Here is a 25,806-nt window from a genome sequence, read left to right on the forward strand (position 1 = left end):
ACATATATAGTTGTATTTGAAAAACCTATATGACTTTTAAAACAAAAATGATGCATATTCAAAATTTGAAAACTTGGAGTAAATTTTGGCTATTTTTATGGAAAACACTAATATATGCATGAGTGAAGAAGAACTTGGGCAGAATATGCTTCGTTCGATCCCTCTTAGTGTAGCCATCCTTGAGTTGAGCAATACAAGATGCGTTGTCTTCAAATATGATGGTCTTTGATGTAGTAGTAGATGCGCCTTAAGGAAGGCTGCCTACGTACCCGTGGATGGGATCAAGCCACACGTAGTTCCTATTCATTGACCATGCCATAATCTGATCTTACGAATAACCTGCATCAGCAAATCAAACTAAACCAAAGCAAACTGGCCCTTCTTTGGTTAGATCAGTATAGAACAAAACCCAAGTAAACAACGCAGGAAGAATAGACTTTAAAACTTAGCCAAACCTTCCTTTAACCCTTTCCAGTGTCTTTGGGTTGATCATGAACTAAATTTAGACAGGAGACTCACGGCAAAACAAATGTTTGGTCTAGTGTGTCTAGCCAAATTCATTAGAACTCCTATGGCACTGAGGTATGGCATTTCCGGACTGAATGGATCACTATCCAATCTGAGGCTTCTCACCACCATTGGGCCTGGTCAATGGGTGGGCCTGGTCCTTATTAAATCTCCTTGAGTACTCTTTCAGTGTATGCCATTTGATGCACAAGGATTCCATTATTCACGTACTCAGGTTGTAATCCCAAACAGAACTTAATTATTGCCTAGGTCTTTCATTTCAGATTCTTTCTTTAGATATACTCAACTGTTTGGTCGATTACCCAGAGGTTTAAATCATTCATATACACTGCTATGATTACAAATCCTTTGTTTGCAAACTTCTTGATAAAAATACATGAACTGATCGGATCATTTTTATAGCCTTCTCTGATGAGATATTCGCTTAACCGGTTATACCACATACGTCCGCTTTGTTTCAGTCCATATAAGGATTTGTCCAGCCTTATGCAGTGCTGTTCTCGAGAATCTTTCTTATCTTTGAGCTCAATACCCTCTGGTAATCTCATATATTATCCAGTGGACATATATAAATATGCAGGCATTACATCCATTAGCCGCAAATCTTTCTCTCTTATATAGCCAGACTTAGCAAAGATTTAAATGTCTTAGCATCCACCACAGGGGAGTATATCTCCTCTATTTCTGGTCTTTGTGTGAATCCTTGTGCGACAAGCCGTGTCTGATATATCACGCTTTCACTATGTTTATTTCACATAATCACAAAGACTCATTTGTCCTACTGGCTTTACATTGAATGGTGTCCTTCGTATTGGACCAAACACATTCTTCTTCTTGATAATTATTAGCTCCACGTTTTATAGTCTTGTACCATTTTAATCAATCAGGTCTTTGAGTGCACTCTAGTATAGACGTGGGCTCCTGATCCTCATTCATTTTAGTTGCTACCTTGTGCGCAAATATTTTATCATTGATGTCGATATCTTTTCGGTTCCATTGTATTCTAGACATGATATAGTTTATAGAGATCTCTTTATACTTTCAGGACCTTGAGGTTTGGCGTCCCAAACCTCATTGATTGGTACCTTAGGGTTATGTCTATTAGCCGGCCATGTCTATGGTTTCTTGAACCTTCTCGGTTTCCCTTGCACCTTTCTTTGATTTCCGAGGGTTCTTGTCTTTGGAACCTTTTGGGTCTACCACGTTTCTTACGTGTTGTAGCCTCTGTAGGAACTTGATTGTGTTCCTTGTGAATATCAATACGTACTGGTGCATTACAAGCTGGTATATACGATTTTGTTACTCTCTTTGGGTCATTATAGGAATCTTGGCAACTGTTTTAGCTAGCTTTTGCAGATATATAGTCTTTTGGATCTCTGATGGAGTCCGAGGATCTTGCCATGTGAAGGATGTTTGATTCCATGTAAGTTCTTTGACCAGCTTGTTAGTCTCTCCACCCAGTGTTGGGAAAACGGATTCATTGAGATGACAATCCTTGTATCTGGCCTTTGGCTCGAGATACTTAATGATGGTGGGAGAATCATTTTTAACGTATATTCCCATCTCCTTTTGAGGTCCCATCATTTGCTCTCTGTGGTGGTGCTATGGGTAAATAGGTGACACACCCAAATGTCTTTAGATGGGAAACGTCTGGCTCATGACCCGTTAGCAATTGGGATGGGGAATATCTATGCTCATTAGATGGCCGAATGCGTATTAGTTCAGCAGCGTGTAAAACTGCATGTCCCCAAGCTGAGACCGGAAGCTGCGACCTCATGAGTAATGGTCGAGCAATTAGTTGAATTTGTTTAATGAGGGATTCAGCTAATCCGTTCTGTGTATGGACATGTGCCACAGGATGTTCCACACTTACCCCATGGCCATATAATAGTCATTAAATGCTTGGGAAGTGAATTCACCAGCATTATCTAAACGTATGGTCTTAAGAGGAAAATCTGGAAAATGGGCTCGTAATCTGATGATTTGGGCCAATAACCTAACAAACGCTTGGTTCCTAGAAGACAATAGGCAAACATGCGACCAGCGGGTCGATACATCGATTAAAACCATGAAGTACCAAAATGTTCCACAAGGTGGATGGATCGGACCACATATGTCTCCTTGAATTCGTTCCAGAAAATGTAAGGTCTCTTTAGACACTTTGACTGGTGAAGGTCGAGTGATAAGCTTCCCTTGTGAACAGGCTATGCACGTGTGGTGCTTAGGGAAAAACTCAGTTTTCTTTAAGGGTGTGCCCTTTAGAACTTTGAATTAATTTACGCATCATATTCGAACCGGGCTGGCCAAGCCGGTCATGCCATTAGTGAATCTCTCAGTAAACCCTTTTGTTTACTTTATTAGCCCTTATCATATTTACCTTGGCATAGTAAAGATCTATGACGCGGGTATAGTCTCTAAGACCTTCTCATGGTCTTGGGTGTTCTTAGTAATATATGGGAATCCTTTGTTCCCTTCACCCTTAGTTTCAATGTGGAAACCATTCAAACACATTTCTTTGAAACTCAACAAGCCCCTTTGAGCTGGGTGAATATGAAGCATCTGAGGATGCGTGCCCTTGGGAATATGGGCCTGTCATGGGCCTGCCCTTAGCCTTCACTAAATTTAGCTATAGTCGCAATTTGGCTAATGAACCATGTCTTTAGATATTTCGTTTATTAAATTCTCATAGTCATCTATCTCATGGTCGAAATCTTCTTCACCATCGTGATGAACTAAATGAGCTTCTAGATTCTTTTCAAACTCTCTTGATAGAGATCAACGAGATGCTTAGGTGTCTTGCACGTCTTAGTCCAATGGTTTTCCCATTCCTTATCAGTGGCAAACAAGTTTATTTGAGTGTTGTGGTTTAGGTATACCGCGGCCTCTACCTCGATTACGACCAAAGTCGGGTCGGCGGCCTTAACCATATGAATGGTTTCCTTGATCATAATATAAATTATAATTTCCACTTCTACCACGTTCATTCCATTTACCATGACTGTGGCCATGATACTTATCTCTTTGGACGTGGTTAGACTCTTTAGTCTCTTTAGTCTCTTTAGGCTCTTCAGCCCAACGGGCTTCTGATAATGGGGTAGGACCAGGAGGTCTCATTTCACTATTTATAACTCATTGTTTTGCTCAGCAAGTAGCATATCAGAATCAATGTTCTCATCACGGTTTCTCCAAAGCCTCACTCACTCTCTACAGAGGAGTCCTCCCCAAAAACAAGAGTTTAGACTTGCATATGTGGTAAAAACCTTTTTCACGATATTGTTGCTGAGGCAATATATTGTTTGTGTGAAAGGTCGAGAATGCTTTCTCTAGCAAGTCATTCTCAGTAACTTCCTTACCACGGAATCTCAGTATTGACACTATTTTAAATAGTGCTGAGTTATACTCATTCATGGATTTGAATTCCTGGAATCTAAGATTCTTTCGATCGAATCGGGCTTTTGGGTAATAGCACCGTTCTTTGGTGGTTATATTGATTTTTTTTTTTGATTACTCTGTCCTGAGGTCCAGAGGATTCTTAATAGTGAGGTACTGATTTTGAGACTCTCATTGAGGTGATGGCGTATGTTAGTAATCGCCTTATATCTTTCTCTTCTGGTGACATTGTTTCCTTCCACAATAAATTCACCAAGTCCTTTTTCCTTTATGACAATCTCAGTGTCCAAAGCCCATTTCAAATAATTGTCACCAGAGGCATTGAGTGCCGTGTATTCATAATAGTTGATTTCTGATATCTATAATATATAGAGTTAAATGAGAACTCATGTAATCGGTTAGGCCAAGTCATGCGGTATTTAAGACCGAGTCATGCTTGTCTTCAGCAAGTGTTTTCTAAACAATCATGTTATATATATATGGATGAAATCAACCCTAGAAGATTGATCTAGTATGCAACAACCAAACAATCGGATCATACTAGATTAGGATATTAGGATTTCGCGGTTAAGTTTTAGGGTTTTAGCATCCGCGATTTATAGTACTAGGGTTTTTGCTAGGATTTCGGTTTTATGTATGGAACTTTCTATTTATGGAAACTTTCCTTATATGGAACTTTCCATTTATGGAAACTTTATATTTCTCATCTAGAAAGAAATCCTAAACAAACGTGTACTTTAGGGTTTTTGGAATATTTCCTTATGAAGGGGTTTCCTATTTTGGTAACTTTCCATTTTGGGAAACTTGCTATTTTACGAAACTTTCTATTTCTGTAAACTTTCCTTATATAGAACTTTCTATTTCTGGAAACTTTCTATTTCTGGAAACTTTCCATTTATGGGAAGCTTGATCTTAAACCGTGACTTAGGGTTTATTAAACCGGTTTAACCTAGGATTTAGGGTTTCGGTTTACTTTCGGTTTAACCTAGGGTTTATATTAAAACATTCAATCTATCATGCCATTAAACATCTTTACATTCACTAACTTCTCAATTAATTCTCCAATCATAAATCAAATCACATGTGCCAATTTTCATGCAAATTTTATCTTATCAAACTTTAATTGGATCATGTATATAAAGCATAATAAATAAATAGCACTTATCTTAATTGGAGAACTGAAACAGAGACCCGAGATCTGATACGGAGATTGGAAACAGTTATGTCTCTTAGCTGGTTGGGACCTCCTACAAAATCTCTATATTTGAGAGATCGGAGAATGAATCGGAGGATGATGTTGTAGAGAGATCCAAAAACGCTGACGATGTCTCCAAATAACCAAACCAACGAAAACCATATGACGAATGTCAGACCAATTACAAGCATGAGTTTATTATCTCGGGTGAATCAACAAAACAGCAATATAACACATGTCGATCAAGCATGATAGAATATAGGTAAAATATTATAGTGGAATGGAGTCACGATTCTCTAGAGAGACTTAAAGTATTATAATTAAATCTAACATGATAACGTTAAATGATGGATTTACAAAAGCATATCTCAATAAGTCAATAACATGAATCGATGTTACTTGTACTAAACCGAGAAAATATAAAATCATTAAAGCACCTAATACGATATAATTATAAGTATGAATCGATCAAGGCATGCATGAGAACTTATCTCAATCGGAAATTTTTGATTAGAGATCCGAGACGTTGTTGGAAAAAAAAGGGAACGGTGTCATCGTGTCAAAGAGATTGGTAGTCTCCGTTTTCTCAACGACTAGGGTTTCGTTGAAGGTGTACTCTTTTTCTTTCACCATGGTTTTGGTTTTTGTGAGAGAGATTTAGGGTTTCGGGATTTTTAACTTTCAGGGTGAGAGGCTATCGTGCTGATAACGTGTTGTGAACTGTGTCTTTCATTAATAGTATAAGGGATATATATACAAGGATAATAGCAGGATACAGAGAATAAGGTAAAACCCTAATGGGCCATGGGCCGGTTATGGAGTCCATCCATATAGTTTATAACATTTTCATATTTATAGCTTTTTTGTTTTTTGGATGATATAACAAAACAGGCCTTAGGCCCATCAACAGATGGATACATAAATTAAAGACAAAAAGAAAAAGGCCCAAGCCCAAAGCAGGGAAATCCTAACCCACAGAAGAAGCTGAGATCGGTTGCAAAAAATTAAGTCAACCGCTGAGACTCTGAGCTGTTCCGGCAGAAAAGACGAATCCCGACGTCCGCATTCACCGATTTCGTCGCAAAAATTTCTTGTGTAGCAAATTTTCCTTTATGGCGGCTCGTTTGAGGATTCTTCAATTTCATCGTTTCTCTCTTCATCTTCGTCTATCACTATGCCCGGCCAAAAACAGAGGATTTACTCGTAAGTTTCCGTTTTCTTTAATAGATTTAACGATTATATAGCAAACTTTTAATTGAAAATTAGTAGAATTTTGTAAGATTTTCTTGAACAACTTATGTAATCTTTAATCTTAGTGTAAGTTTTGGGTTCACATTATGTGAAATGTTCTACGATTCTAAAATCATGCATTTTATATTCATCTCTATTGCATCGTAATGTAATTAGTGGCAAACTACTCCTCCCTTAAAAGTTTACTGTTTTGTTGATCCAAAATTCTTTCATAGGTCAAACGTAGATGTCAAAGGATTCAGTTTCCTTGAGAGCAAGAAACAGAGCAAAGAAGAAGAGAAGCCAAGTTTTGCTGACCTGACATTATGCCTCTTGGAAGTCATAATATCTCAACTTGACTTAAAAGATAACATTCGCGCATCTGCTGTCTGCAAAACATGGCGTGAAGCTGGTCTATATGTTCGGAAGGTAGACAAGCCTCCTTGGCTTATGTACTTACCTAAACGTGGCAACTTGTTCGAACTCTACGATCCATTGCAGCAGAAGTTGTACACATTGAATCTACCCGAGCTTGCCAAATCTACGGTTTGTTACTCAAGAGACGGATGGTTACTAATGCGCAAAACCATTTCAAGCGAAATGTTCTTCTTCAACCCGTTTACTCGTAAGCTCATAAACTTACCAAAGTGTGCGTTATCTTATGATGCCATCGCTTTCTCTTGTGCACCTACATCAGGTACTTGCGTGTTGCTAGCGTTTAAGCATGTTGCCTATGGTATCACCGCTACGAGCACTTGCCATCCCGAAGCAACCGAGTGGGTTACTGAGGATTTACATTTCCATCTTCATTTTGGCAGCGATACACTAAAACACAGCAATGTTGTCTATGCGAAACGTCACTTCTATTGCCTTGACGGTCAAGGACGCTTATATTACTTTGATCCCTCTTCTCGAGAATGGCATTTTATTTATGAGTATAATCAGCCATGTCCTTATATCTCGGGTAGACTTAGTTACCGGTATGAGCGGAAGAAGAAGAGAATTTTATTGGCTGTGCGGAAAGGAGTGTTCTTTAAGATATATACATGCGGTGGTGAGAAGCCGATTGTGTATAAATTAGAAGATGACAAATGGGAGGAGATCAATAGTACTATGCTTGATGGCTTGACAATCTTTACGGGTCTTCATTTCTCTGAGATGAGAGTTAATCTCCCATGGATGAGGAATAGTGTTTACTTCCCGAGGCTTCGTTTTAATGTCAAGCGTTGTGTATCATATTCGTTTGATGAAGAGAGGTATTATCCGCGTAAGCAGTGGCAAGAACAGGAGGATTTATGTCCTCTTGAGAATCTTTGGATTAGGCCACCGAAGAAAGCTTTAGACTACATGTGAAGATATAAAAAGCAATGGCCAAGCTTTTAGATCATCTCAATTATCTTTGGACTCAACTCTTGGTTATGGTTGAAGCTCTATATATTTCTAGCTGCTTTATCTTTTCAGATTTTCTTTCAACTCTTTGGATTTATTTTTATTTTTCTGATAAAGACTCCTTAATTGGGTTTGAATGTTTTGGTTGATTTTAAACAAGCAAACGGAGGAAGCTTTGAACTTTGTTGCTTTAACAGAAAATCCAGTAACGCGTGCCGAGAAGGAAATCAATTTCCCCTGATTTACAAAAATATCAAACAATAGTGTTTTGAGACAATTTTAAGATAATGAAGATGTACATACAAACATTTTTAAGCAAAACCGTTGAAACCTCATTTTGGATATGTTCGGGAGAAACCGGTGTGCAAGCATATCTATGATTTAGTTTGAACCTAAAGACTTTAGTTTGCTATGACTTGGACAAGAAGCCAAAGACGAACAGTGGAAACTAATAAAGCTTCGGAGTATTCCACAAAACCAAAAACAAAGCTTCGGAGTTACGCTTAGAACGAAACTTTACATGCTGTGGTTTCGGGCCTTGAGAGATTACGGGTTTTGGCCCAGAACCTCATGGTATTCAAAAAATTGACACCTTTTTTTTTTTTTTTAACAAATCTCAGTTATAAATTGATCACTTAAATAGCCCAAATCCAAAACGACACCATTGAGTATTGAAACAAATGAAACACAACAAACCCTAAAGCTTAAAAATGAAATATGCTACCACCGCCGTCAACAACCTTCGCCGTCTCTGAAAATGGCGTCACCTTCTCCGTACGTCTCCAGCCACCGTTACATATAGAGGGTTTGTTACTCACAAGCACTTTTTTTTAATTCACAATATTCAGTTGTATCGGATTTGAGAAGATCGATAGTGGGGAAAATTAGTTTGAATCTGAAATTTCTATGAAATTAATATATAGATCCTGTATCATCGGAAACATTTCGTGGTTCTTAAAACGTTTCCCAAGTACAGAGTGTTTTTTTTTGGTTAATTATTGTGTTAGTTAGATCAGTTCTTGAAATAATATTGTGCCCTAATTCGAAGTTGATTGTTTTGTAGATATCAATAGCCGTGTAAAAAGGCAATGGACCCGAGTTTTGCTGACCTACCCTCAAGCCTCATAGAGACAATAATGTCACATCTTGTCTTAAAAGATAACATAAGAGCTTCCGCGGCTTGTAAGTCATGGTATGAAGCTGCTAGAACTGTTCGGGTAGTCGATAAGCATCCTTGGCTAATGTGTTTTCCTAAACGTGGCAACTTGTTTGAACTCCGCGATCCGTTACAGTGGAAGTTGTACACTTTGGATCTGCCAGAGTTAGCTGAATCAACTGTGTGTTACTCGAAGGACGGGTGGTTACTTATGCGTAAAGATACATCAAAAGAAGTTTTCTTTTTCAATCCGTTTTCTCGGGATCTCATAAGTTTGCCAAAGTGTGAGCTTGCTTTTTCGCAGATTGCGTTCTCTTGTCCTCCTACATCAGATAATTGTGTGTTGCTAGCGATAAAGTTGATTCCGGCAGATAAACTTGTCACTGTCAGCACTTGCCATCCTGGAGCAACTGAGTGGATTACTCAAGACTTCCCTACTTTTATAAAACCGTTTTACATGCTAAGCAACCTTGTCTATCGCAGAGATCGATTCTATTGCTTTAACGCAGAAGGAACTTTGTATAACTTTGAACCATCTCACCGCACATGGAACTACATTTGTGCGGATAAACTCAGATGCCCGTATATCCATAAAATGCACTATGTGTTGAATGAGATAGCAGTTGCCTTGGTAGAGAAGAAAGGAGAGCTCTTTGTCATGTTTACATGCAGCAACCAGAAGCCAATGGTGTATAAACTATTCTCTTTGGAGTGGAAGGAAATGACTAGGACAACACTTGATGGCTTGACAATCTTTGTCAGTTTTTATAACTCTGAGTTGAGAATTAATCTCCCATGGATGAGGAACAATGTCTATTTCTCAAGGTTTGGTTACAACCGCAAACATTGTGTATCCTACTCGTTTGATGAAAGCAGGTACAATCCGCGTAAGGAATGGGATAAATGGGTAGAACTCTGTCCTCCTCAAAGCCTATGGATCGATACGCCGAAGGACTTCTTTTGAAACGTTTTCATAACAAGTCATGTACAATTGTGTTTTTGTTTACCAGAACCGGTTGCGGCTTTCGTAAAAGTCTTTTTCTTGTTAAGTTGACATTGAACTGTTTATGATTATTCTCTCTTGCGATTGTTGAGGGAGACAAATGTTTACATTCACGGCACGGCCTTCAAACATTGCAGGGCATAAACTTGTTTCAGCATTGCGGGTTCACACTTATTAGCTGTCTATTAACATGGTTCATAAGCTTCCCTAACTAATCGAGGTCAGATGGCGGCCAACAGGGTGTATCCATGTATGATGATCTCTTAGTCACCAAAGATTTCAACCAAATATCAGTCGCCTGATGCGAAAGATCTGTTGTTACTTCAATGAGAGGACCTATCCGATTGTTGGTACTTCAATGTGCAGTTACTCAAGATTGATGCAACTTTACCTCATGCATATTGAATTCTTATTATCATTCCCTGGTCTAATTTTTTGTAACTTGACAAGTTTGACATAAATCACATATCGTGGCTGTTCGTTTCGTCGCAGATGAAACTGTTCGTTTGGTTATCTGCGGCAAACGCAGGCAGTTGCGGCTAAAAATTTCAGACGCTATTTCAATTCAGCGTCAAACGATTAAACAGCTGCGATAAATGTATCAAATGACGAAAATACCCTTCATATGTTAAACAATCACAAATAAACCTAAATGACAAAATTCATCGTTTCTCTTCTTCTCTGACGCCGACGATTTCGAGCTCTCTGACGCCAACGATTTCGAGCTCGAGCTCTCTAACGCCGACGATTTGGAGCTCTCTAACGCCGGCGATTTCGAGCTTGTTCCCCGACGAGCTAAGGTAAATTTGATTTCGTTTGCAAATTGTATTCAATCCCTCCTAATTTCAATCTATTTCTCTGATTCATGCTTACGTTTTTGCGAATCAATGGATTTTGTATTGAGAATGTTCTGTAATATGGGTTTCTTCGATTTCAAGTAGTCCTTTTTTCGTGTCTCCCTCATATCGGGTTTAAACCCATCTTCTCCGTGAGTTTTTTCATAGTGATTTCTCTAACAAAAGTTCTTACTTTAGGCATTAGAGCTTATTGATTCTGAGAATTGGGAATTTGAACTTGCAGAAGTATAGTGCCTTACATTAGGAAATTTGGGTATTTGAGCTTACTCTCTTGTGTTCTGCTTTTGTATGTTTCCCGCAAGTTTTCATCTTCTTTGAATCTTAAACTTCATTGAATTGTGTCCTTAAGATGTTTGATGGTTTTCCTCACTATGTTTTAAGGTGAAGTGTGTGTGTAGTGTTTAGGAGTTACTAGGTTGATTCCTCTGCTTTAAAATTTGGTCTCACCGAAGTAAATGACTCCATTTTTTACAATCATGCTCCTCATTTCCATATTTGTCATATATAAAATCTGGAGGCATGTCAAAGAGCAGATAATGAGCTCTTGTATTTGTCTTGCTCTGTTTTATCCAATTAATTTATCGTTCCATTTTAGTTTATCTCTGGAACCTTTGATGAGGAGATTGTAGAGTTAATCACTTATGGTGTTGAGATTTGATCCGTTAACACCAGATTATGAAACCAACATTGTATCATTATATGATAGCTAAAGTTCAGGTATAAAGACGAAAGACATGACTTTGGGAGATTAGTTTGTATGAACCTTTCCTGTTAAATATTCATTTATGGTTTCTCTGTTATATAAGGGTCTGTTTTGATCACTTCCTGGGATGGTCTCTTTGCCCTTTGTTCTATTTTCTGTAAATTCAAGTCAACAATGATTTATAGTTTTATCGCTTGTTTGAGACCAGATTCAAGACTGAGACCAGACCAAAGACACTTAGAAAACGGTGAATATGAGTCAGCAAATGCCAAGAAACTGAGACTTGAACAGTTATAGAGACAGGTACAAAATTGTGCATGAGCATGGTAAGTAGCAGAGGACTGAATGTAGAAGAGTGTACCGTTTGTGTGTTACATGCAAGGAGGCTGCAGGAGAAAGGATGGAAACCGAGATGTTTTGAAAAGAATGAAGAAGGGAATTATCGGTATCTAGGAGGTTACTGAGAAGCAAGAGAGAAGAAAGATTGGGATAGAATCACTGACATTTTAAAGAAGCAGCAACAGCATAACACGCCCTCATCTTCTTCATCGTCTACCTTTCTTTAATCATCAATCATTCCATGTTTTTTTTTTTTTGCTTTGATAATTTAATACATATAGAAAGATCTTCTCCATTCCCTCATTGTGCTTCTGTAAAAACTGGCCGGAACCTTTGTTGGTGTGTGTATCTGTAGATGTCAAAGAGACTTATTATTGGAAATGATGAATTTTTCCTTAGAATTCCAATTTTCATGTTTGGAAAATGGATAGTTCATAGATTGGTGGAAAAACCCAATTAGTTTCCAACCATATGTCAATGGAAAAAAAAGGAACAAAAAATAGGAATTTATGAAAAATTCATCATTATACAAATTTAGAAAAATAATATTGTTATATTTATATATTTTACTAAAAATTAGTACTCATTACCCAAAAAAAAAACTAAAAATTATTACTAGCTAAAGAAATATTTCTAATGGATGTAAATATATTTAAATTACATTTTTCTTGATTCATAATATAATTATACAAATTAATAAAAATAAACTAAAAATTAAGTGAAAATTGTCGCAACGTCAAAGAAACGAACATAAAACTTGCGGCAGCGGCAGCGGCAGCGTCGGCGGCAGAAGTCGCGTCATCGAAACGAACACAAAACCTGCGGCTGCGGCTGCGGCTGCGACGACCGCAGCGTCCTCGGCGACAAAACGAACAACAACCTGCGGTAGTATTTGTTTATTTTTAATAGTGGTGGATCTGGGAACAGCATCAGATTTTTTGTCTGAAATAATAAAGCTGATATATTAAAACAAATAAAAGAAAATAATATATGAAAAGATGGTAAAACATGCAAAAGCTATTAAAAGGCCAAAAAGAAGAGGCTAAAAAGAAGACATGTGACCACCATATCCCCTTTTACATATTTTTATGTTAGAAAGATAGACACTAATCTATGCTATATAATAATATATCCTCCCAAAGTTGAACAAGCATATATGGACGAGTATAACATAGTGGTTTCTACTAGTGAATTGTTGTATCAGCATTTCAATTCATATTTGGAAGTGTTTGAATTGTGTAAAATATATAAAGAAAACAAACAGAGAGACAAATGAAAAAAATCAGATAAACCACAAGGGATCACCTAATATAAATTAATTACCATTGTATATATAAAGAAAATAAGACATTTTTAATCCGTTAGCAACTAAAGCTTCGGTTTCTAAGGCATGGTGTATATTCACTTTTAATCTTCAAAGTAGTTGATGAAAAAAAGATGAAAAAAAAAAAAAAAAATCTTCAAAGTAGTTAGTAGTGCTTTTGTTTGTGTTTGTATAAGTTTATGTTTGTAATTTGGATATACAAACTTTTGTATTAGATTTAATATCAATGAATGATGTTATAAAAAAAAATGAAGCTCTCCTATAAATAACAACACCACACTCGTGTATACACACATGCCTTTTAATTGAAACGCACCACAAAATAGAACAAATAACCCCACACACACCAATGGAACCAAAGCTAACCCATCTTTGCTATTGCCTTCTACTTTTTCTTCCACTACTCTCCCAATCCACCATAGCCAAACCTTCATCATCACCAAACCCTAGCAATAACAGCATCAACTTCATTGTCTCATCATGCCGTGTCACGCGTTACCAAACTCTCTGCGTCAAATGCCTCGCCACTTTCGCCAACAAAATCCGCCGCAACGAAAACCGGTTAACTCAAACCGCTTTAGCCGTTACTCTAGTCCGGGTCCAGTCCACGACGGTCTACGTAGCGAAGCTGACTAAAGCTAGGAGAATCAAACGGAGAGAGTACTTAGCCGTAAAGGATTGTGTTGAGAATCTTGGAGACGGTTTAGAGATGTTGGCTCAGTCGATGAGGGAGTTGAGGCAAGTTGGTGGATCCGGTCGTGATCGAGACGAGTTCTTGTGGAGGCTAAGTAACGTTGAGACTTGGGTTAGTGCTGCTTTAACGGATGAGACAACGTGTCTTGATGGGTTCGATGGAAAGGTTATGGACGGTGTGGTGAAATCGGCGATAAGAAGACGAGTGGTTCATGTGGCTCGAGTTACTAGTAATGCTTTGGCTCTTGTAAACCGGTTCGCGGCTCGGCATAAGTCATAGTTTCGGGTAATAAATTAAAATTCGGTCCTAATTAATTAGGTTTTGTCATGTTTTTTTTTTTTTTTTGTTTTCCTAGTGGATCGTTTGTTTCGTTATGATACCTTGTATTTATGTGTTGGCTTGTAATGTTTATGATTTTGTCATTGTTTCGAGTTAGGGATAACGATGATGTTTATTGGTTTATGGAAAAAAAAGAATTGGCCACAAAATTTGGATGTGCTCCTACATTTTAATATTATTTTATTTTTTATATATTTTATTTTTCATATTTAATATCACACAATTTAAAAAAAAAAATTTAATATTAATGTAACTAGGCACAAGTCACTTAGCTTACCGTTGAGTGAATTATTATTTTTGGAATATCTGATATTTTAATGTAATTACTAATTAGTAATCATTTATTTAGTTTTAATAAATTTGAATATGTGATTTCTGAATCTCTTTTTGTCAAAAAGTTTGGTTTTCCACTTATGTTTCCCTGATTTAATTATTTATTAATTTATTTTTCTAATTGCTTTCATTTCCTTATTTTAAATTACAAAACAATTATAACATATCAATAGAGTTGTTGACAGAAAACAATTATCATTAGTTCGTTATATAAAAATAATTTGAAATACCTTTGCAAAACATTTGATATAGCAATATTTCTTCTATATTCAATTGTTGAATACCCCCTCCTTAGTTTATAGAGAAATATCATTTAACTTTTTTATAAAAATGAAAAAAGAAAACAAAAATTTTAATATTATCTCCGTAATCTTCGGACCGGCTCCGACTATACACTCTAGGCCTGGACGTACGGATACCCGTTCGGTTCTTGTTCGGTTCCGGTTCTTTCGGTTCTAGAGTTTAGGATCCATATAGGAACCAATCAATTTCGGTTCGGTTCCGGTTCTGATTCCGGTTCTTTCGGTTCTGAAGTTTAGGATCCATTCAGATATTTTCTTTCGGATATTTTTAGGTATTTTGGATATTTTTGGGTATTTTCGAATATTGTCGAGTATTTTTTGGATATTGTAAGTATTTTTTAATATATTTTCCAAATATTGTTGGCATTTCGGGTATTTTTGGTTATTCGATCTAAAAATAACTAATATTTTTATATATAAACTCATATTTCGGGTATTTTCGGGTACCCAAAATATTTTGGTTTATGTTCCGGTTCTTTCGGTTCTGAAATTTCGGATCCATTTGAGTATTTTAAAATTTCGGTTCGATTCCAGTTCGGTTCTTTTTGCTTCGGTTCCGATTCGGTTGTCGTGGTTCGGTTATTTTGTCCAGGCCTAATACACCCGATGAATTATGGATTCAGGCGAATCCTTTTATATTATTATTTTTTTCACCTTTGAGTCAATAATTGAAGTCGGAGTGTTAGATTGAGTTGTTCAAATATACTTTTGGACCTACGCAGAGTCTATCAGATTATAGGATAAACCTAATTGCATCGGTCTCGGAGATACTTCAAATGAACGTATATGCCAAGCATTATAAATTATTGAAAATTGTTCACACAATAATAATCTTTACCATTTCGAAACACTCGAATAACCAATGATGTTTTCTAAAACCAAATGAGTTATATCCTTTTTTTTTTCACACTTATACACTTTTTCTTCGCATACAAAATACACACCTTACAAAAAAAGAGTATTTTTAAGATTTGAATAATCCTTTTTTTCCTAATCTTAACGAATCCAAAGTCATCAGCTTTAAATCTATTCTCTTTGAGAATATCATTTTTTCCAAATAGACTCGGAACTAAAGATCTCTTAACTAGTGTTTTTGTTCTCTTTCAATAAACCCACTAGAGTAAGAGCTACTTTACTTTACGATTTAAATAATTTTATTATGAATTTGTGTTACCTCTTTCCACATAAGCTCCATTTACTTTGGTAGTTTGGGAACAGGTGGGCAAATCTTATCACCTTTTGTTAACACTAGGTGCTTTTTCAATTGTTAGCTTTTGGGAAAGACAAATCGAAGAAGGAACTGTGAAGAGTGATCATGGAAACAAATTAGGTACAATTATGGAAATAAATTTTTTTAGCTTTTTTGCTACAATAACAAAACATGCAGTTATATGCTAGCTAGTATTCCTGTTTAAGATTGTTTAGTACATCAAATTCTTTTCCGTTCTCTTTTTTTTTTTACATCTTTGGACCGATCTATAGTCAATCCCTACTACACGAAGAGGTAACGCGAGTTAATGGAGCCGAAGTCCGATGGAAAAAATGGATTCAACCATTTGACTAAAAACAAATTCCCAAATTCTTTTTTGTTCTTCTAGAAAGCATTTTTAGTAACCTATAATGTCTCTTTTTTATCCATTAATGTCAATATATGTGTCTCACTAAATGACACATCACAATAGATTCCACTATAGAGAAGACGCCATCTTCTCAAATTAAGGAAAAGTGAAAAGAAAATTCAACACAAACTGATTATTGCACGATATTTTAATCACCATAACGTGCAATGCACGTGAGGCCTGCCCCAAAAGACTTTCTAAAGACACACCTTATTCCTCTGTAAAAGGAACAAGTAGAAAAACAAGATTTTACAGCTTTTCACTTTAAAATTATAAATCTTCTTTTGAAATAGTTTTTAGAATTAGCAGATAAAATCAGGAGAAAACTAAAGAGAGAACACAGACTTGATTCATTCTACAATAACTCATCAAACATGTCCCAAACCAAAACAGAGTTTCTGTTTAATAACAAAAGTCCAAAACAACGCAGTGAAAATTTGAAAACATCTTTGGTTTGATTCGACGACTCCGATTCAGCATAGCCAATTTACCGGACCTGAACAATACCAGCACTAACCAGCTTCTGAATCTTGTTCATTACCATTGGATTCTTCATGTGTTCCTGTGCAGCTTTCGGATTCTCTTGAAAATCCACCAATACCTGCAAAAATTCATCAAAACAACATCATCACACAAGTCTCAGACACAACTTAAGAACACAATTGTTGCCACTGATTTTACCTGTCTCATTACTGGATCCGACAATATGTTCTGGACTTCTGGATCTTGCATTGCCTTTGCTTGTCTCTCCTTCAATTCTTCTGGTGTCAGATCACCGCGGTTCGCTTTGTTTATCTGTTCCACGCATCTGAAAGATAACAATACTTTCACTAAACCGATCTTTGCAAGGTTTAACAACAAAGAGAGAGAATGCAAAATTTTGCAAACCTTCTAACACCATCAAGTAACTCCTGGTTCTTAGGATCATGTTTTAGCCCTTCTTGATATGTCTCCATGGCTTTATCGTATTCCTTCATGAAAAACTGAATAGCTCCTTTCCTACTGTATCCTTTGGTGAAACTTGGGTCCAGCTCAATGCATTTTTCGGCATCTTTCAATCCCTCCGGTAATGCTCCTAACTTTGTGTAACAAGCAGCTCTGTTGCTATATGCCTACAGACCGGAAAAATATACTCGCTAAGATTCTATACTCTGAAACTATGTGCTTAACTCAACAAGAAACAGAAAAGTTCTTACCCTCACGTCACTCGGGTTTCTTTTAATTGCTTCTGAATAATGTTTCACTGCCTCTGGATACTTCTGCTCTTTAAAGAATCCATTACCTGCATCGAAGGAGGAATGTCAAATGCTTAATCTTCATATCAAATCACGTTTCAAGATAGTAAGTGTAAGTGTGTAACTAAGGATCAGTATATACCTTTCTCTCGCTCCTCCTCAGCTACCGTAGGATCATAGTACTCATGTTGCTCCAGATCTTTCTTGGCTTTCTCAGCATCGTTAAGTTTCTTCAAAGTATCTGGATTACGATGCTCTGTAAGAGCTTTCTGGAAAGTCTCAATCGCAGGCTCAAAGTCTTTCGAACATTTCGCCATTTTCACCAGAGCAGATCCTTTCCTAGTCAGAGCTCTTGCTATCATCTTGAAGTCAGAACGGAGCTCTCTGCCTCTTTCAACAGCCTTGTCACAGTCTTCAATACACTCCTCGTACTGATATTCGTTTGAGAAAATAAATAAAACATCACACAAGATGCAGGTTAGATCCAGATGACCAACAGTTGATCAAACAGGACTAATAATACAGAAACACAAAGACCAATGTATTTATATCACTCGGGGTACATTTAGATTGATTTATTCGGGTAATAGCAAAGATAACCACTGCTGCAGAACAAGTGAATAAAAAACTCCTATCTCCAACACCAAGAAGCAGATCAAAGTTATCAAAACCCATCATGAAGACATGAACCCTCAATTCCAAACTCATCTAAATTCAACCAGAAACCAAGTATACGACTTTCAGATCTCCATCAAGAAGCAGATGAAAGTCATCATAACCCATCAAGGTCATCACATATACACTAACTAGTGACAAGCTACTTCAAGAACCCTATATCTCCCTCCTTAATCTAAAGTACCTAAAGGTTCAACACCAAGTATAAGACTTATCCAGAAGCATAACAAAAGAAAACCGAACTTGGTAAAGAAGTTGAAGCAAATACCTTTCCCATTTCAAGATAAACAGCAGCACGATTTGTCAAATACGAAATATCCTCATCATCAAGCTCCATCGCCTTACTATAACATTCAATAGCTCTCTCAAAATCTTTCTTCTTATAAGCAACATTTCCTTGCTCTTTCTCCTTCAAAGCCTTCTCCTTTCTCTCCTTCTTCTCCCTCTCCTCCTCCGTCAACTCCATAGGCTCCACCTCCACCTCCATCTCCGGTTCAGGCTCTTTCCTCACATCAGCATCCTTCATCTCCGTATCTCCACCACTAGATCCACCAAACTTAACATTCAACAAAACCCCTAAAGCCTGCATAACTCTCTTATCCTTCATATACAAATTAAGATTATTAGGGTTCCTCTGAATCTCTTGCATCGTCTTAACAAAATCAGGCTCCTTCAAATAAACCCTAGTCCCCGGATCCGCCGTCAATTTCGCCCACATCTCCTCTCCTTGAAACGCATCAACAAAAGGATTCGACTTTGACGAAACCCTAGATTTCGACGCATCAGCTAATCCAGATTTAAGCGTTTCGTTACTCGGATCAATCTCTAATCCTTTCTTATACGCATCAATCGCTTCTTCAAACTTAGACAATCCAATAAACGCAGCTCCTAATCGGCTATATCCTTTCGACCAATTAGGTTTAAGCTCTATAGTCTTCTTCGCGTCGGATAAAGCTTCTTCGTAACAGTGGAGAGAAGCGTAAGCGGCGGATCGATTTGAATAGAGGACGTGATTGGTTGGAGAGAGGTTGATTGCTTCTGTGAAATGGGTTATTGCGGTGGCGTAATCGCCGGAAGAGAAAGCGGCGTTTCCTTTGGATTTTGCTTCTTCCGCCATTGAATTTGATTGAATTGTTTGTTTGCATATTGAAGATTGTGATGACAATGGAGGAAATTTAAAAACAGAGAGGAGGAGGAAGAAGAAGGAACGAGAGAGTTCTGGAAAATTCGAATGTTTTGTTGTGTCGAGAATGTTCGTCATAGCCGTGGAAAAAATTTAAATAAATAATAACAAGAAGTGAAAAGAAACGCTAAAGAGAGGGGTCGAACCTCTGACCTTGTGGTTAACAGCCACACGCTCTAACCAACTGAGCTACTCCAGCTTTTTGATTTGTGACACAATATTTAATTATTCATACAGTATTTTAATGTCTGTGGAAATTCATCGGCTTCAAGAGTAGTCATTTAAATCTCTTATACTGTTTGTTTGTCTAAATTGTTTTTAATAGACTTTTGAATTTTGAGAAAATTCAAGGAATCAAAAGACATAAGCAGCAATGTATTCAAAACCTTGACAACAACTATTAAATTACTTTGTAATCCGGTTTAGCTTAGATTGTATATGGTAGCTTGGTTTAGTTGGTTTAGGATAATTGTATATAATTCAGATTGTAAACACTTTTACAGATTGAGAAAATAGAAAATCTTTTCACAATTCTCTTCGTTCATGAGTTCTAACATGGTATAAGAGCTTTTGCTCACGCAATTCTGGTGATTTCACCGTCGTTTCTTCAATTTCTTCTCGAATCTCACCTGTTAATCTTTTTCCGATCATCGATTGTTCTTCCGCGACCTCGATTTGAAGAAAAATGGTGAAGAAAGTAGGAAAAATGAGAAATCGAAGTGGTACACCTGACGATGAAGGTTTTGTTGTCAAATCTGCTCGCGATTCACCGATCCTTGAAGATCCGAAGCTTGCAGCAACGAAACAACAACTTTTTCAACGATCGGATATGTATGATGGTCAAGGATCGATGTCGAAGACCTCTGAAACTTTCGATAATCCTTTGATCCTTCATAATTCTGATCATCCAGGTTTATCTATAGTTGCTCATACTCTTGATGGTAGTAATTACAATAGTTGGTCGATAGCGATGAGAATCAGCCTAGATGCAAAAAACAAGCTAGGTTTTGTTGATGGATCTCTGTTGCGACCGTCTGTTAGTGATTCAAATTTCCGGATCTGGAGTAGATGCAACAGTATGGTGAAGTCTTGGATTCTTAATGTTGTGAACAAGGAGATTTATGACAGTATACTCTACTATGAAGATGCTGTTGAGATGTGGAATGATCTATTTACTCGATTTGAGGTGAATAATTTGCCTAGGAAGTATCAGCTGGAACAAGCTGTGATGACGCTGAAGCAGGGACAACTTGATCTTTCTACTTACTTTACGAAGAAGAAAACATTGTGGGAACAATTGTCTAATACTAAATCTCGTAGTGTGAAGAAGTGTGATTGTGATCAAGTGAAAGAACTGCTAGAGGATGCGGAAACAAGCCGAGTTATTCAGTTTTTGATGGGTTTAAATGATGATTTTAATAGTATCAGGAGTCAAATTCTTAACATGAAGCCTCGACCAGGACTGAATGAGATATACAACATGCTTGATCAAGATGAGAGTCAGCGTTTGGTGGGATTTGCTTCAAAACCAGTTCCTAGTCCTGCTGCTTTTCAAACTCAAGGAATGCTTACTGATCAGAATCAGATTTTGCTAGCTCAGGGTAACTTCAAGAAACCTAAATGTACTCACTGCAACCGTATTGGTCACACTATTGACAAGTGTTACAAAGTTCATGGATATCCTCCGGGTCATCCAAGGGCAAAACAACAGAATTCATATGTGGGAAGCACAAACCTAGCAAGTACTGATCAGATAGAGAATCAAGCACCAGTTGCTGAAGCTGGAATGATGTCTAAAGATCACATCCAACAAATGATCTCTTACTTAAGCACCCAGCTCCAGTCCCCTAGTATCACTTCATGCCCTGACAAAGCCATAGCCTCGACTTCAACCTTCGTACCTTCTATCTCACAGATAACTGGTACATTCCTTTCTCTCTATGATATTACCTATTATGACATGTTGACATCTTCTGTACCTCAAGAAACTGAGTTGTCTCTTAGAGCTTAGGTTATAGATTCAGGAGCTAGTCATCATGTTACTCATGAAAGGGATATTTACTTAGACTATAAAGCCTTAGATAGAACTTATGTTAGACTTCCAAATGGAAAAACAGTCAAAATAGAGGGCACTGGTTACATTCAACTCACTGATGCTTTGTCTTTACACAATGTTTTATATATACCTACCTTTAAATTCAAGTTGTTGAGTGTTAGTGTTATCACTAAAACATTGAATTCTAAAGTGAGTTTTACTTCTGATGACTGTATGATTCAGGCTCTTACCAAGGAATTGATGCTTGGCAAAGGTAGTCAAGTTGGAAATTTATATGTCTTAAATTTGGATAAGAGTCTTGTTGATGTGTCTGCTTTTCAAGGTAAGTCTATCTGTTCTAGTTTAAAGAATGATTATGAAATGTGGCATAAAAGATTAGGTCATCCCTCCTTTGCTAAAATTGATACTCTTTCTGATGTTTTACTGTTACCAAAGAAAAAGATAAATAAAAATGATTCACATTGTCGAATTTGCCATTTATCAAAACAGAAACATTTACCTTTTAAATCTTTGAATCATATGCGTGAAAAAACCTTTGAATTGGTTCATATAGATACTTGGGGTCCATTTTCTGTTCCAACTGTTGATGGTTTTCGTTATTTCTTGACAATAGTTGATGACTTTAGTCGTGCTACTTGGTTATACATGCTTAAGCAAAAATCAGATGTTGTCACTGTTTTTCCTACTTTTCTTAAAATGGTTGAAACTCAATATAACACTAGAGTTTGTTCAGTTAGGTCTGATAATGCTCATGAATTGAAATTTACTGCTTTCTTTTTAAAAGAAGGAATTAAAGCTTATCATTCTTGTCCTGAAACACCTGAACAAAACTCTGTTGTAGAGAGAAAGCATCAACACCTGTTGAATGTAGCTAGGACACTTATGTTTCAGTCTGGAGTTCCATTAGAGTATTGGGGTGATTACATATTGACAGCCGTATTCCTTATTAATAGGTTACCTTCTCCTGTCATTCAAAACAAAACTCCATATGAAAAATTAACTAATGCAATACCAGATTATTCATCCCTTAAAGCGTTTGGTTGCTTGTGTTACTGTTCTACGTCACCAAAATCTAGAACTAAGTTTGATCCTAGAGCTAAGGCTTGTATATTTTTAGGTTATCCAATGGGTTATAAGGGTTACAAGCTATTAGATATAGAGACATACTCAGTTTCTGTTTCTAGACATGTCATATTCTATGAGGATATTTTTCCTTTTGCATCATCTAATATTGCATATGCTGCAAAACATTTCTTTCATATTTCTCTCCCTGCACCAAACATTGATGAACATTTGCCTCTAGTGAAATCATCTTCTGATGCTCCTCAACATCATGACGAGTCATCATCCCTGATTTCTGTTCCTTCTGAACCTAAATCAACCAGGCAGAGAAAACTGCCTTCCCACTTGCAGGACTTTCATTGCTATAATAATACTCCTACTATTACTAAAACCTCTCCTTATCCACTAGCAAATTATATATCTTATTCATATTTATCTGAGCCTTTCGGAGCTTTTATTAATATCATTACATCTACAAAGATACCACAAAAATATTCTGAGGCTAAGCTTGACAAGGTATGGAATGATGCTATGGGAAAGGAGATTGGTGCATTTGTAAGGACGGGAACTTGGAGTATATGTGATTTACCTAAAGGGAAAATTGCAGTATGATGCAAATGGTTGTTTACTATTAAGTATTTGGCAGATGGAAGTATTGAAAGACATAAAGCACGTCTTGTAGCTAAAGGATATACTCAGCAAGAAGGAGTTGATTTTTTTGATACTTTCTCTCCTGTAGCTAAGATGGTTACAGTAAAGCTACTTCTTTCTCTTGCACCAAAGATGAATTGGTATTTACATCAACTTGACATATCTAATGCCTTTCTGAATGGTGATCTTGAAGAAGAGATATACATGAAGCTTCCATCTGGATATGCAGAAATACAAGGGGAGGAAGTCTCTCCTAATGTTGTGTGTAGATTACACAAATCGATCTATGGTCTAAAACAAGCATCGCGTCAGTGGTTCATCAAATTTAAAACGACTTTGCTCAGCCTTGGGTTTGAAAAATGTCATGGTGATCATACTTTGTTTGTGAAAGCTCAAGATGGCAATTTCTTGGTGGTTCTAGTGTATGTAGACGATATACTTATTGCAAGTACTACAAAAGCTGCTTCTTCTGAACTCACTTTGCAGTTGAGTAGTTTCTTCTAGTTAAGAGATCTTGGAGAACCAAAATTTTTTCTTGGGATTGAAATAGCAAGGAATGCAGATGGAATATCATTAAGTCAAAGAAAATATGTTCTTGACTTGTTGGCTTCTTCTAGTTTTTCTGATTGCAAACCATCATCCATTCCAATGGAACCAAATCAGAAGCTCTCTAAAGATACTGGAACGTTACTTGTTGATAGTAAACCATACAGAAGACTTCTTGGCAAATTACAGTACTTATGTTTGACAAGGCCTGACATTACCTTTGCAGTTTCGAAGCTAGCACAATATTCTTCTCCTCCAACAGATGTTCACCTTCAAGCTCTTCACAAAATTTTGAGATATTTGAAGGGTACCATTGGCTAGGGAATTTTTTATGGTGCAGATGCAAATTTTGATTTGCGGGCTTCTCTGATTCTGTTGGTTGACTTGTCTTGACACTAGAAGATGTGTAACTGGTTTTGCTATCTTTGTTGGTAATTCATTAGTATCTTGGCGCTCGAAAAAGCAAGATGTAGTCTCTCTGAGTTCAGCTGAAGCAGAGTATAGAGCAATGAGTGTAGCAACGAAGGAGATCATTTGGCTGGGGTATCTTCTCATAGCTCTTAAGGTTCCTTTCAAACACCCTGCTTACTTATACTGTGATAATGAAGCTGCCTTGCATATTGCGAATAATTCAGTCTTCCATGAGAGGGCAAAACATATTGAAAATGATTGTCACAAAGTCAGAGAATGCATTGAAGCAGGTATTCTCAAAACAATGTTTGTCAGAACTGATACTCAGTTAGCTGACACACTGACTAAACCTCTATATCCGGCGCCTTTTCGAGAGAACAACAGCAAGCTTGGTCTTCTGAACATCTATGAAGCTCAAGCTTGAGGGGGGCTATTAAATTACTTTGTAATCCGGTTTAGCTTAGATTGTATATGGTAGCTTGGTTTAGGATAATTGTATATAATTCAGATTGTAAACACTTTTACAGATTGAGAAAATAGAAAATCTTTTCACAATTCTCTTCATTCATGAGTACTAACAACAACAGAAGCGTTTTACATTGATAAACCTAAAAACATAGGGACAAACTCAAACTAAATCAAAGAGATTAAATAACCGAGCTTTCCAATTCCAAATCCCCTTTAGTTCAACTGAAACCCCACGCATATTTACTCCTCTCAGCTTATTGTCCGCAAGATTGTAGAGGACGATGTTTAACTCCAAAGCAGATGACAAGTACCTTGGGGCAAAAATTATCTCACCAATGTTGGTGGTGCCCGGAAAGAACCAGATATCATTGCTCAAAGACTTTCCACGAGACAGGAAACTCGTACAATGGGAACTTTCCATTGTAGTCAAGCAAGGTCAAAGCAATGTGACACCCGCTGTCATCAACATCATCGATAGGGGTTGTTGAACCATACTTTCTATTCTATAATCTCAAAGCAAAGAATGACAAACTTTTTGTTATCTATCCAAGACCAAGCACAAAAGAAGAGATGATTTTTTTATATAAAAAAAAAAAGAGATGATTTTTTTATGCATACGGCTTGGCCAAGAGCGTAATAATATCATCATAAACAAATAGTTTTGTACGTTTGTGGTTCGGATTCGGATTTTAATAAAATGTGTATTTACTTTAAAATAAGTTTAGGTTTCATATTTTGTTTAGTTTTTTTTTTTCTCCAAACATACCACATTTATATTAACACTCAAGAACAAGTATATGGTTTCTCCAAATCCACTATTAGTTAATGGTTATAACCAACCAAAGTGGTAAACGACAATATAAAAAGCAAAGTACAAATCACATGAAGATGCAAATTTAGCAAGTAAAATTTATTCACCAAAAAAACTAATGTTACATTAAGTACATCTTTTTGAGTTTTCATATAAATTTTGACAATGGTTTGCAAATTAAATCCTAGTGGAGAGCCAAAATATGAAGATGTCATCATACTTTGTATTTTCGTGTTTCTGAAGCAAGGTGATCCGGTTGCGAATATTCTTGTCGATGGTTTTCTCAAGGGTCGATGCTGTGATAGGG

The 25,806-nt window shown here is 36.9% G+C and overlaps 4 protein-coding genes and 1 non-coding gene across 6 annotated transcripts; 3 read left to right on the top strand and 2 right to left on the bottom strand.

The window, feature by feature from the left end:
• Positions 1 to 6,042: 6,042 nt before the first annotated feature.
• On the top strand, positions 6,043 to 7,825 carry LOC9310836 (F-box protein At4g00893). The gene is made up of 2 exons (XM_002872609.2): positions 6,043 to 6,316; positions 6,580 to 7,825. Exons 1-2 carry the CDS (start codon positions 6,288 to 6,290, stop codon positions 7,694 to 7,696), a joined length of 1,146 nt encoding a protein of 381 aa, XP_002872655.2. The 5' UTR covers positions 6,043 to 6,287; the 3' UTR covers positions 7,697 to 7,825.
• Positions 7,826 to 8,397: 572 nt separating this feature from the next.
• LOC9308725 (F-box protein At4g00893) lies at positions 8,398 to 12,197 on the top strand. Of its 2 annotated transcripts, none has more exons than XM_021022045.1 (3): positions 8,398 to 8,537; positions 8,796 to 10,691; positions 11,637 to 12,197. In XM_021022045.1, the coding sequence occupies exon 2, from the start codon at positions 8,821 to 8,823 to the stop codon at positions 9,850 to 9,852; it is 1,032 nt and encodes a 343-aa protein (XP_020877704.1). In that variant the 5' UTR covers positions 8,398 to 8,537; positions 8,796 to 8,820; the 3' UTR covers positions 9,853 to 10,691; positions 11,637 to 12,197. The 2 variants fall into 2 exon arrangements, with proteins under 2 accessions (XP_020877704.1, XP_020877703.1); XM_021022044.1 differs by having other exon boundaries at positions 11,660 to 12,197.
• A 1,163-nt stretch (positions 12,198 to 13,360) lies between these two features.
• Positions 13,361 to 14,296, top strand: LOC9308726 (pectinesterase inhibitor 9). The gene has a single exon (XM_021022069.1). It carries the CDS (start codon positions 13,464 to 13,466, stop codon positions 14,085 to 14,087), a length of 624 nt encoding a protein of 207 aa, XP_020877728.1. The 5' UTR covers positions 13,361 to 13,463; the 3' UTR covers positions 14,088 to 14,296.
• A 2,382-nt stretch (positions 14,297 to 16,678) lies between these two features.
• LOC110227540 (hsp70-Hsp90 organizing protein 3) lies at positions 16,679 to 19,498 on the bottom strand. The gene is made up of 6 exons (XM_021021998.1): positions 18,580 to 19,498; positions 17,779 to 18,067; positions 17,598 to 17,683; positions 17,290 to 17,513; positions 17,083 to 17,209; positions 16,679 to 17,002 (listed from the first exon to the last, which is right to left on the bottom strand). Exons 1-6 carry the CDS (start codon positions 19,426 to 19,428, stop codon positions 16,889 to 16,891), a joined length of 1,689 nt encoding a protein of 562 aa, XP_020877657.1. The 5' UTR covers positions 19,429 to 19,498; the 3' UTR covers positions 16,679 to 16,888.
• Positions 19,499 to 19,619: 121 nt separating this feature from the next.
• Positions 19,620 to 19,693, bottom strand: TRNAN-GUU. Its single transcript has one exon. It is a non-coding gene; the product is annotated as a tRNA-Asn (tRNA).
• Positions 19,694 to 25,806: the final 6,113 nt, after the last annotated feature.

This window comes from Arabidopsis lyrata (assembly GCF_000004255.2).
Source record: "Arabidopsis lyrata subsp. lyrata unplaced genomic scaffold ARALYscaffold_6, whole genome shotgun sequence".
Lineage (NCBI taxonomy): Eukaryota > Viridiplantae > Streptophyta > Magnoliopsida > Brassicales > Brassicaceae > Arabidopsis > Arabidopsis lyrata.

Excerpts from the sequence above, each read along its gene's own strand:
- LOC9310836 (XM_002872609.2), top strand. The coding sequence starts at position 6,288 with ATGCCCGGCCAAAAACAGAGGATTTACTC. Across the intron at positions 6,317-6,579 it reads CAAAAACAGAGGATTTACTC|GTCAAACGTAGATGTCAAAG; the intron begins GTAAGTTTCCGT and ends ATTCTTTCATAG.
- LOC9308725 (XM_021022045.1), top strand. The coding sequence starts at position 8,821 with ATGGACCCGAGTTTTGCTGACCTACCCTCAAGCCTCATAGAGACAATA.
- LOC9308726 (XM_021022069.1), top strand. The coding sequence starts at position 13,464 with ATGGAACCAAAGCTAACCCATCTTTGCTATTGCCTTCTACTTTTTCTT.
- LOC110227540 (XM_021021998.1), bottom strand. The coding sequence starts at position 19,428 with ATGGCGGAAGAAGCAAAATCCAAAGGAAACGCCGCTTTCTCTTCCGGC. Across the intron at positions 18,068-18,579 it reads TTTATCTTGAAATGGGAAAG|TACGAGGAGTGTATTGAAGA; the intron begins GTATTTGCTTCA and ends AACGAATATCAG. Across the intron at positions 17,003-17,082 it reads CGGATCCAGTAATGAGACAG|GTATTGGTGGATTTTCAAGA; the intron begins GTAAAATCAGTG and ends GAATTTTTGCAG.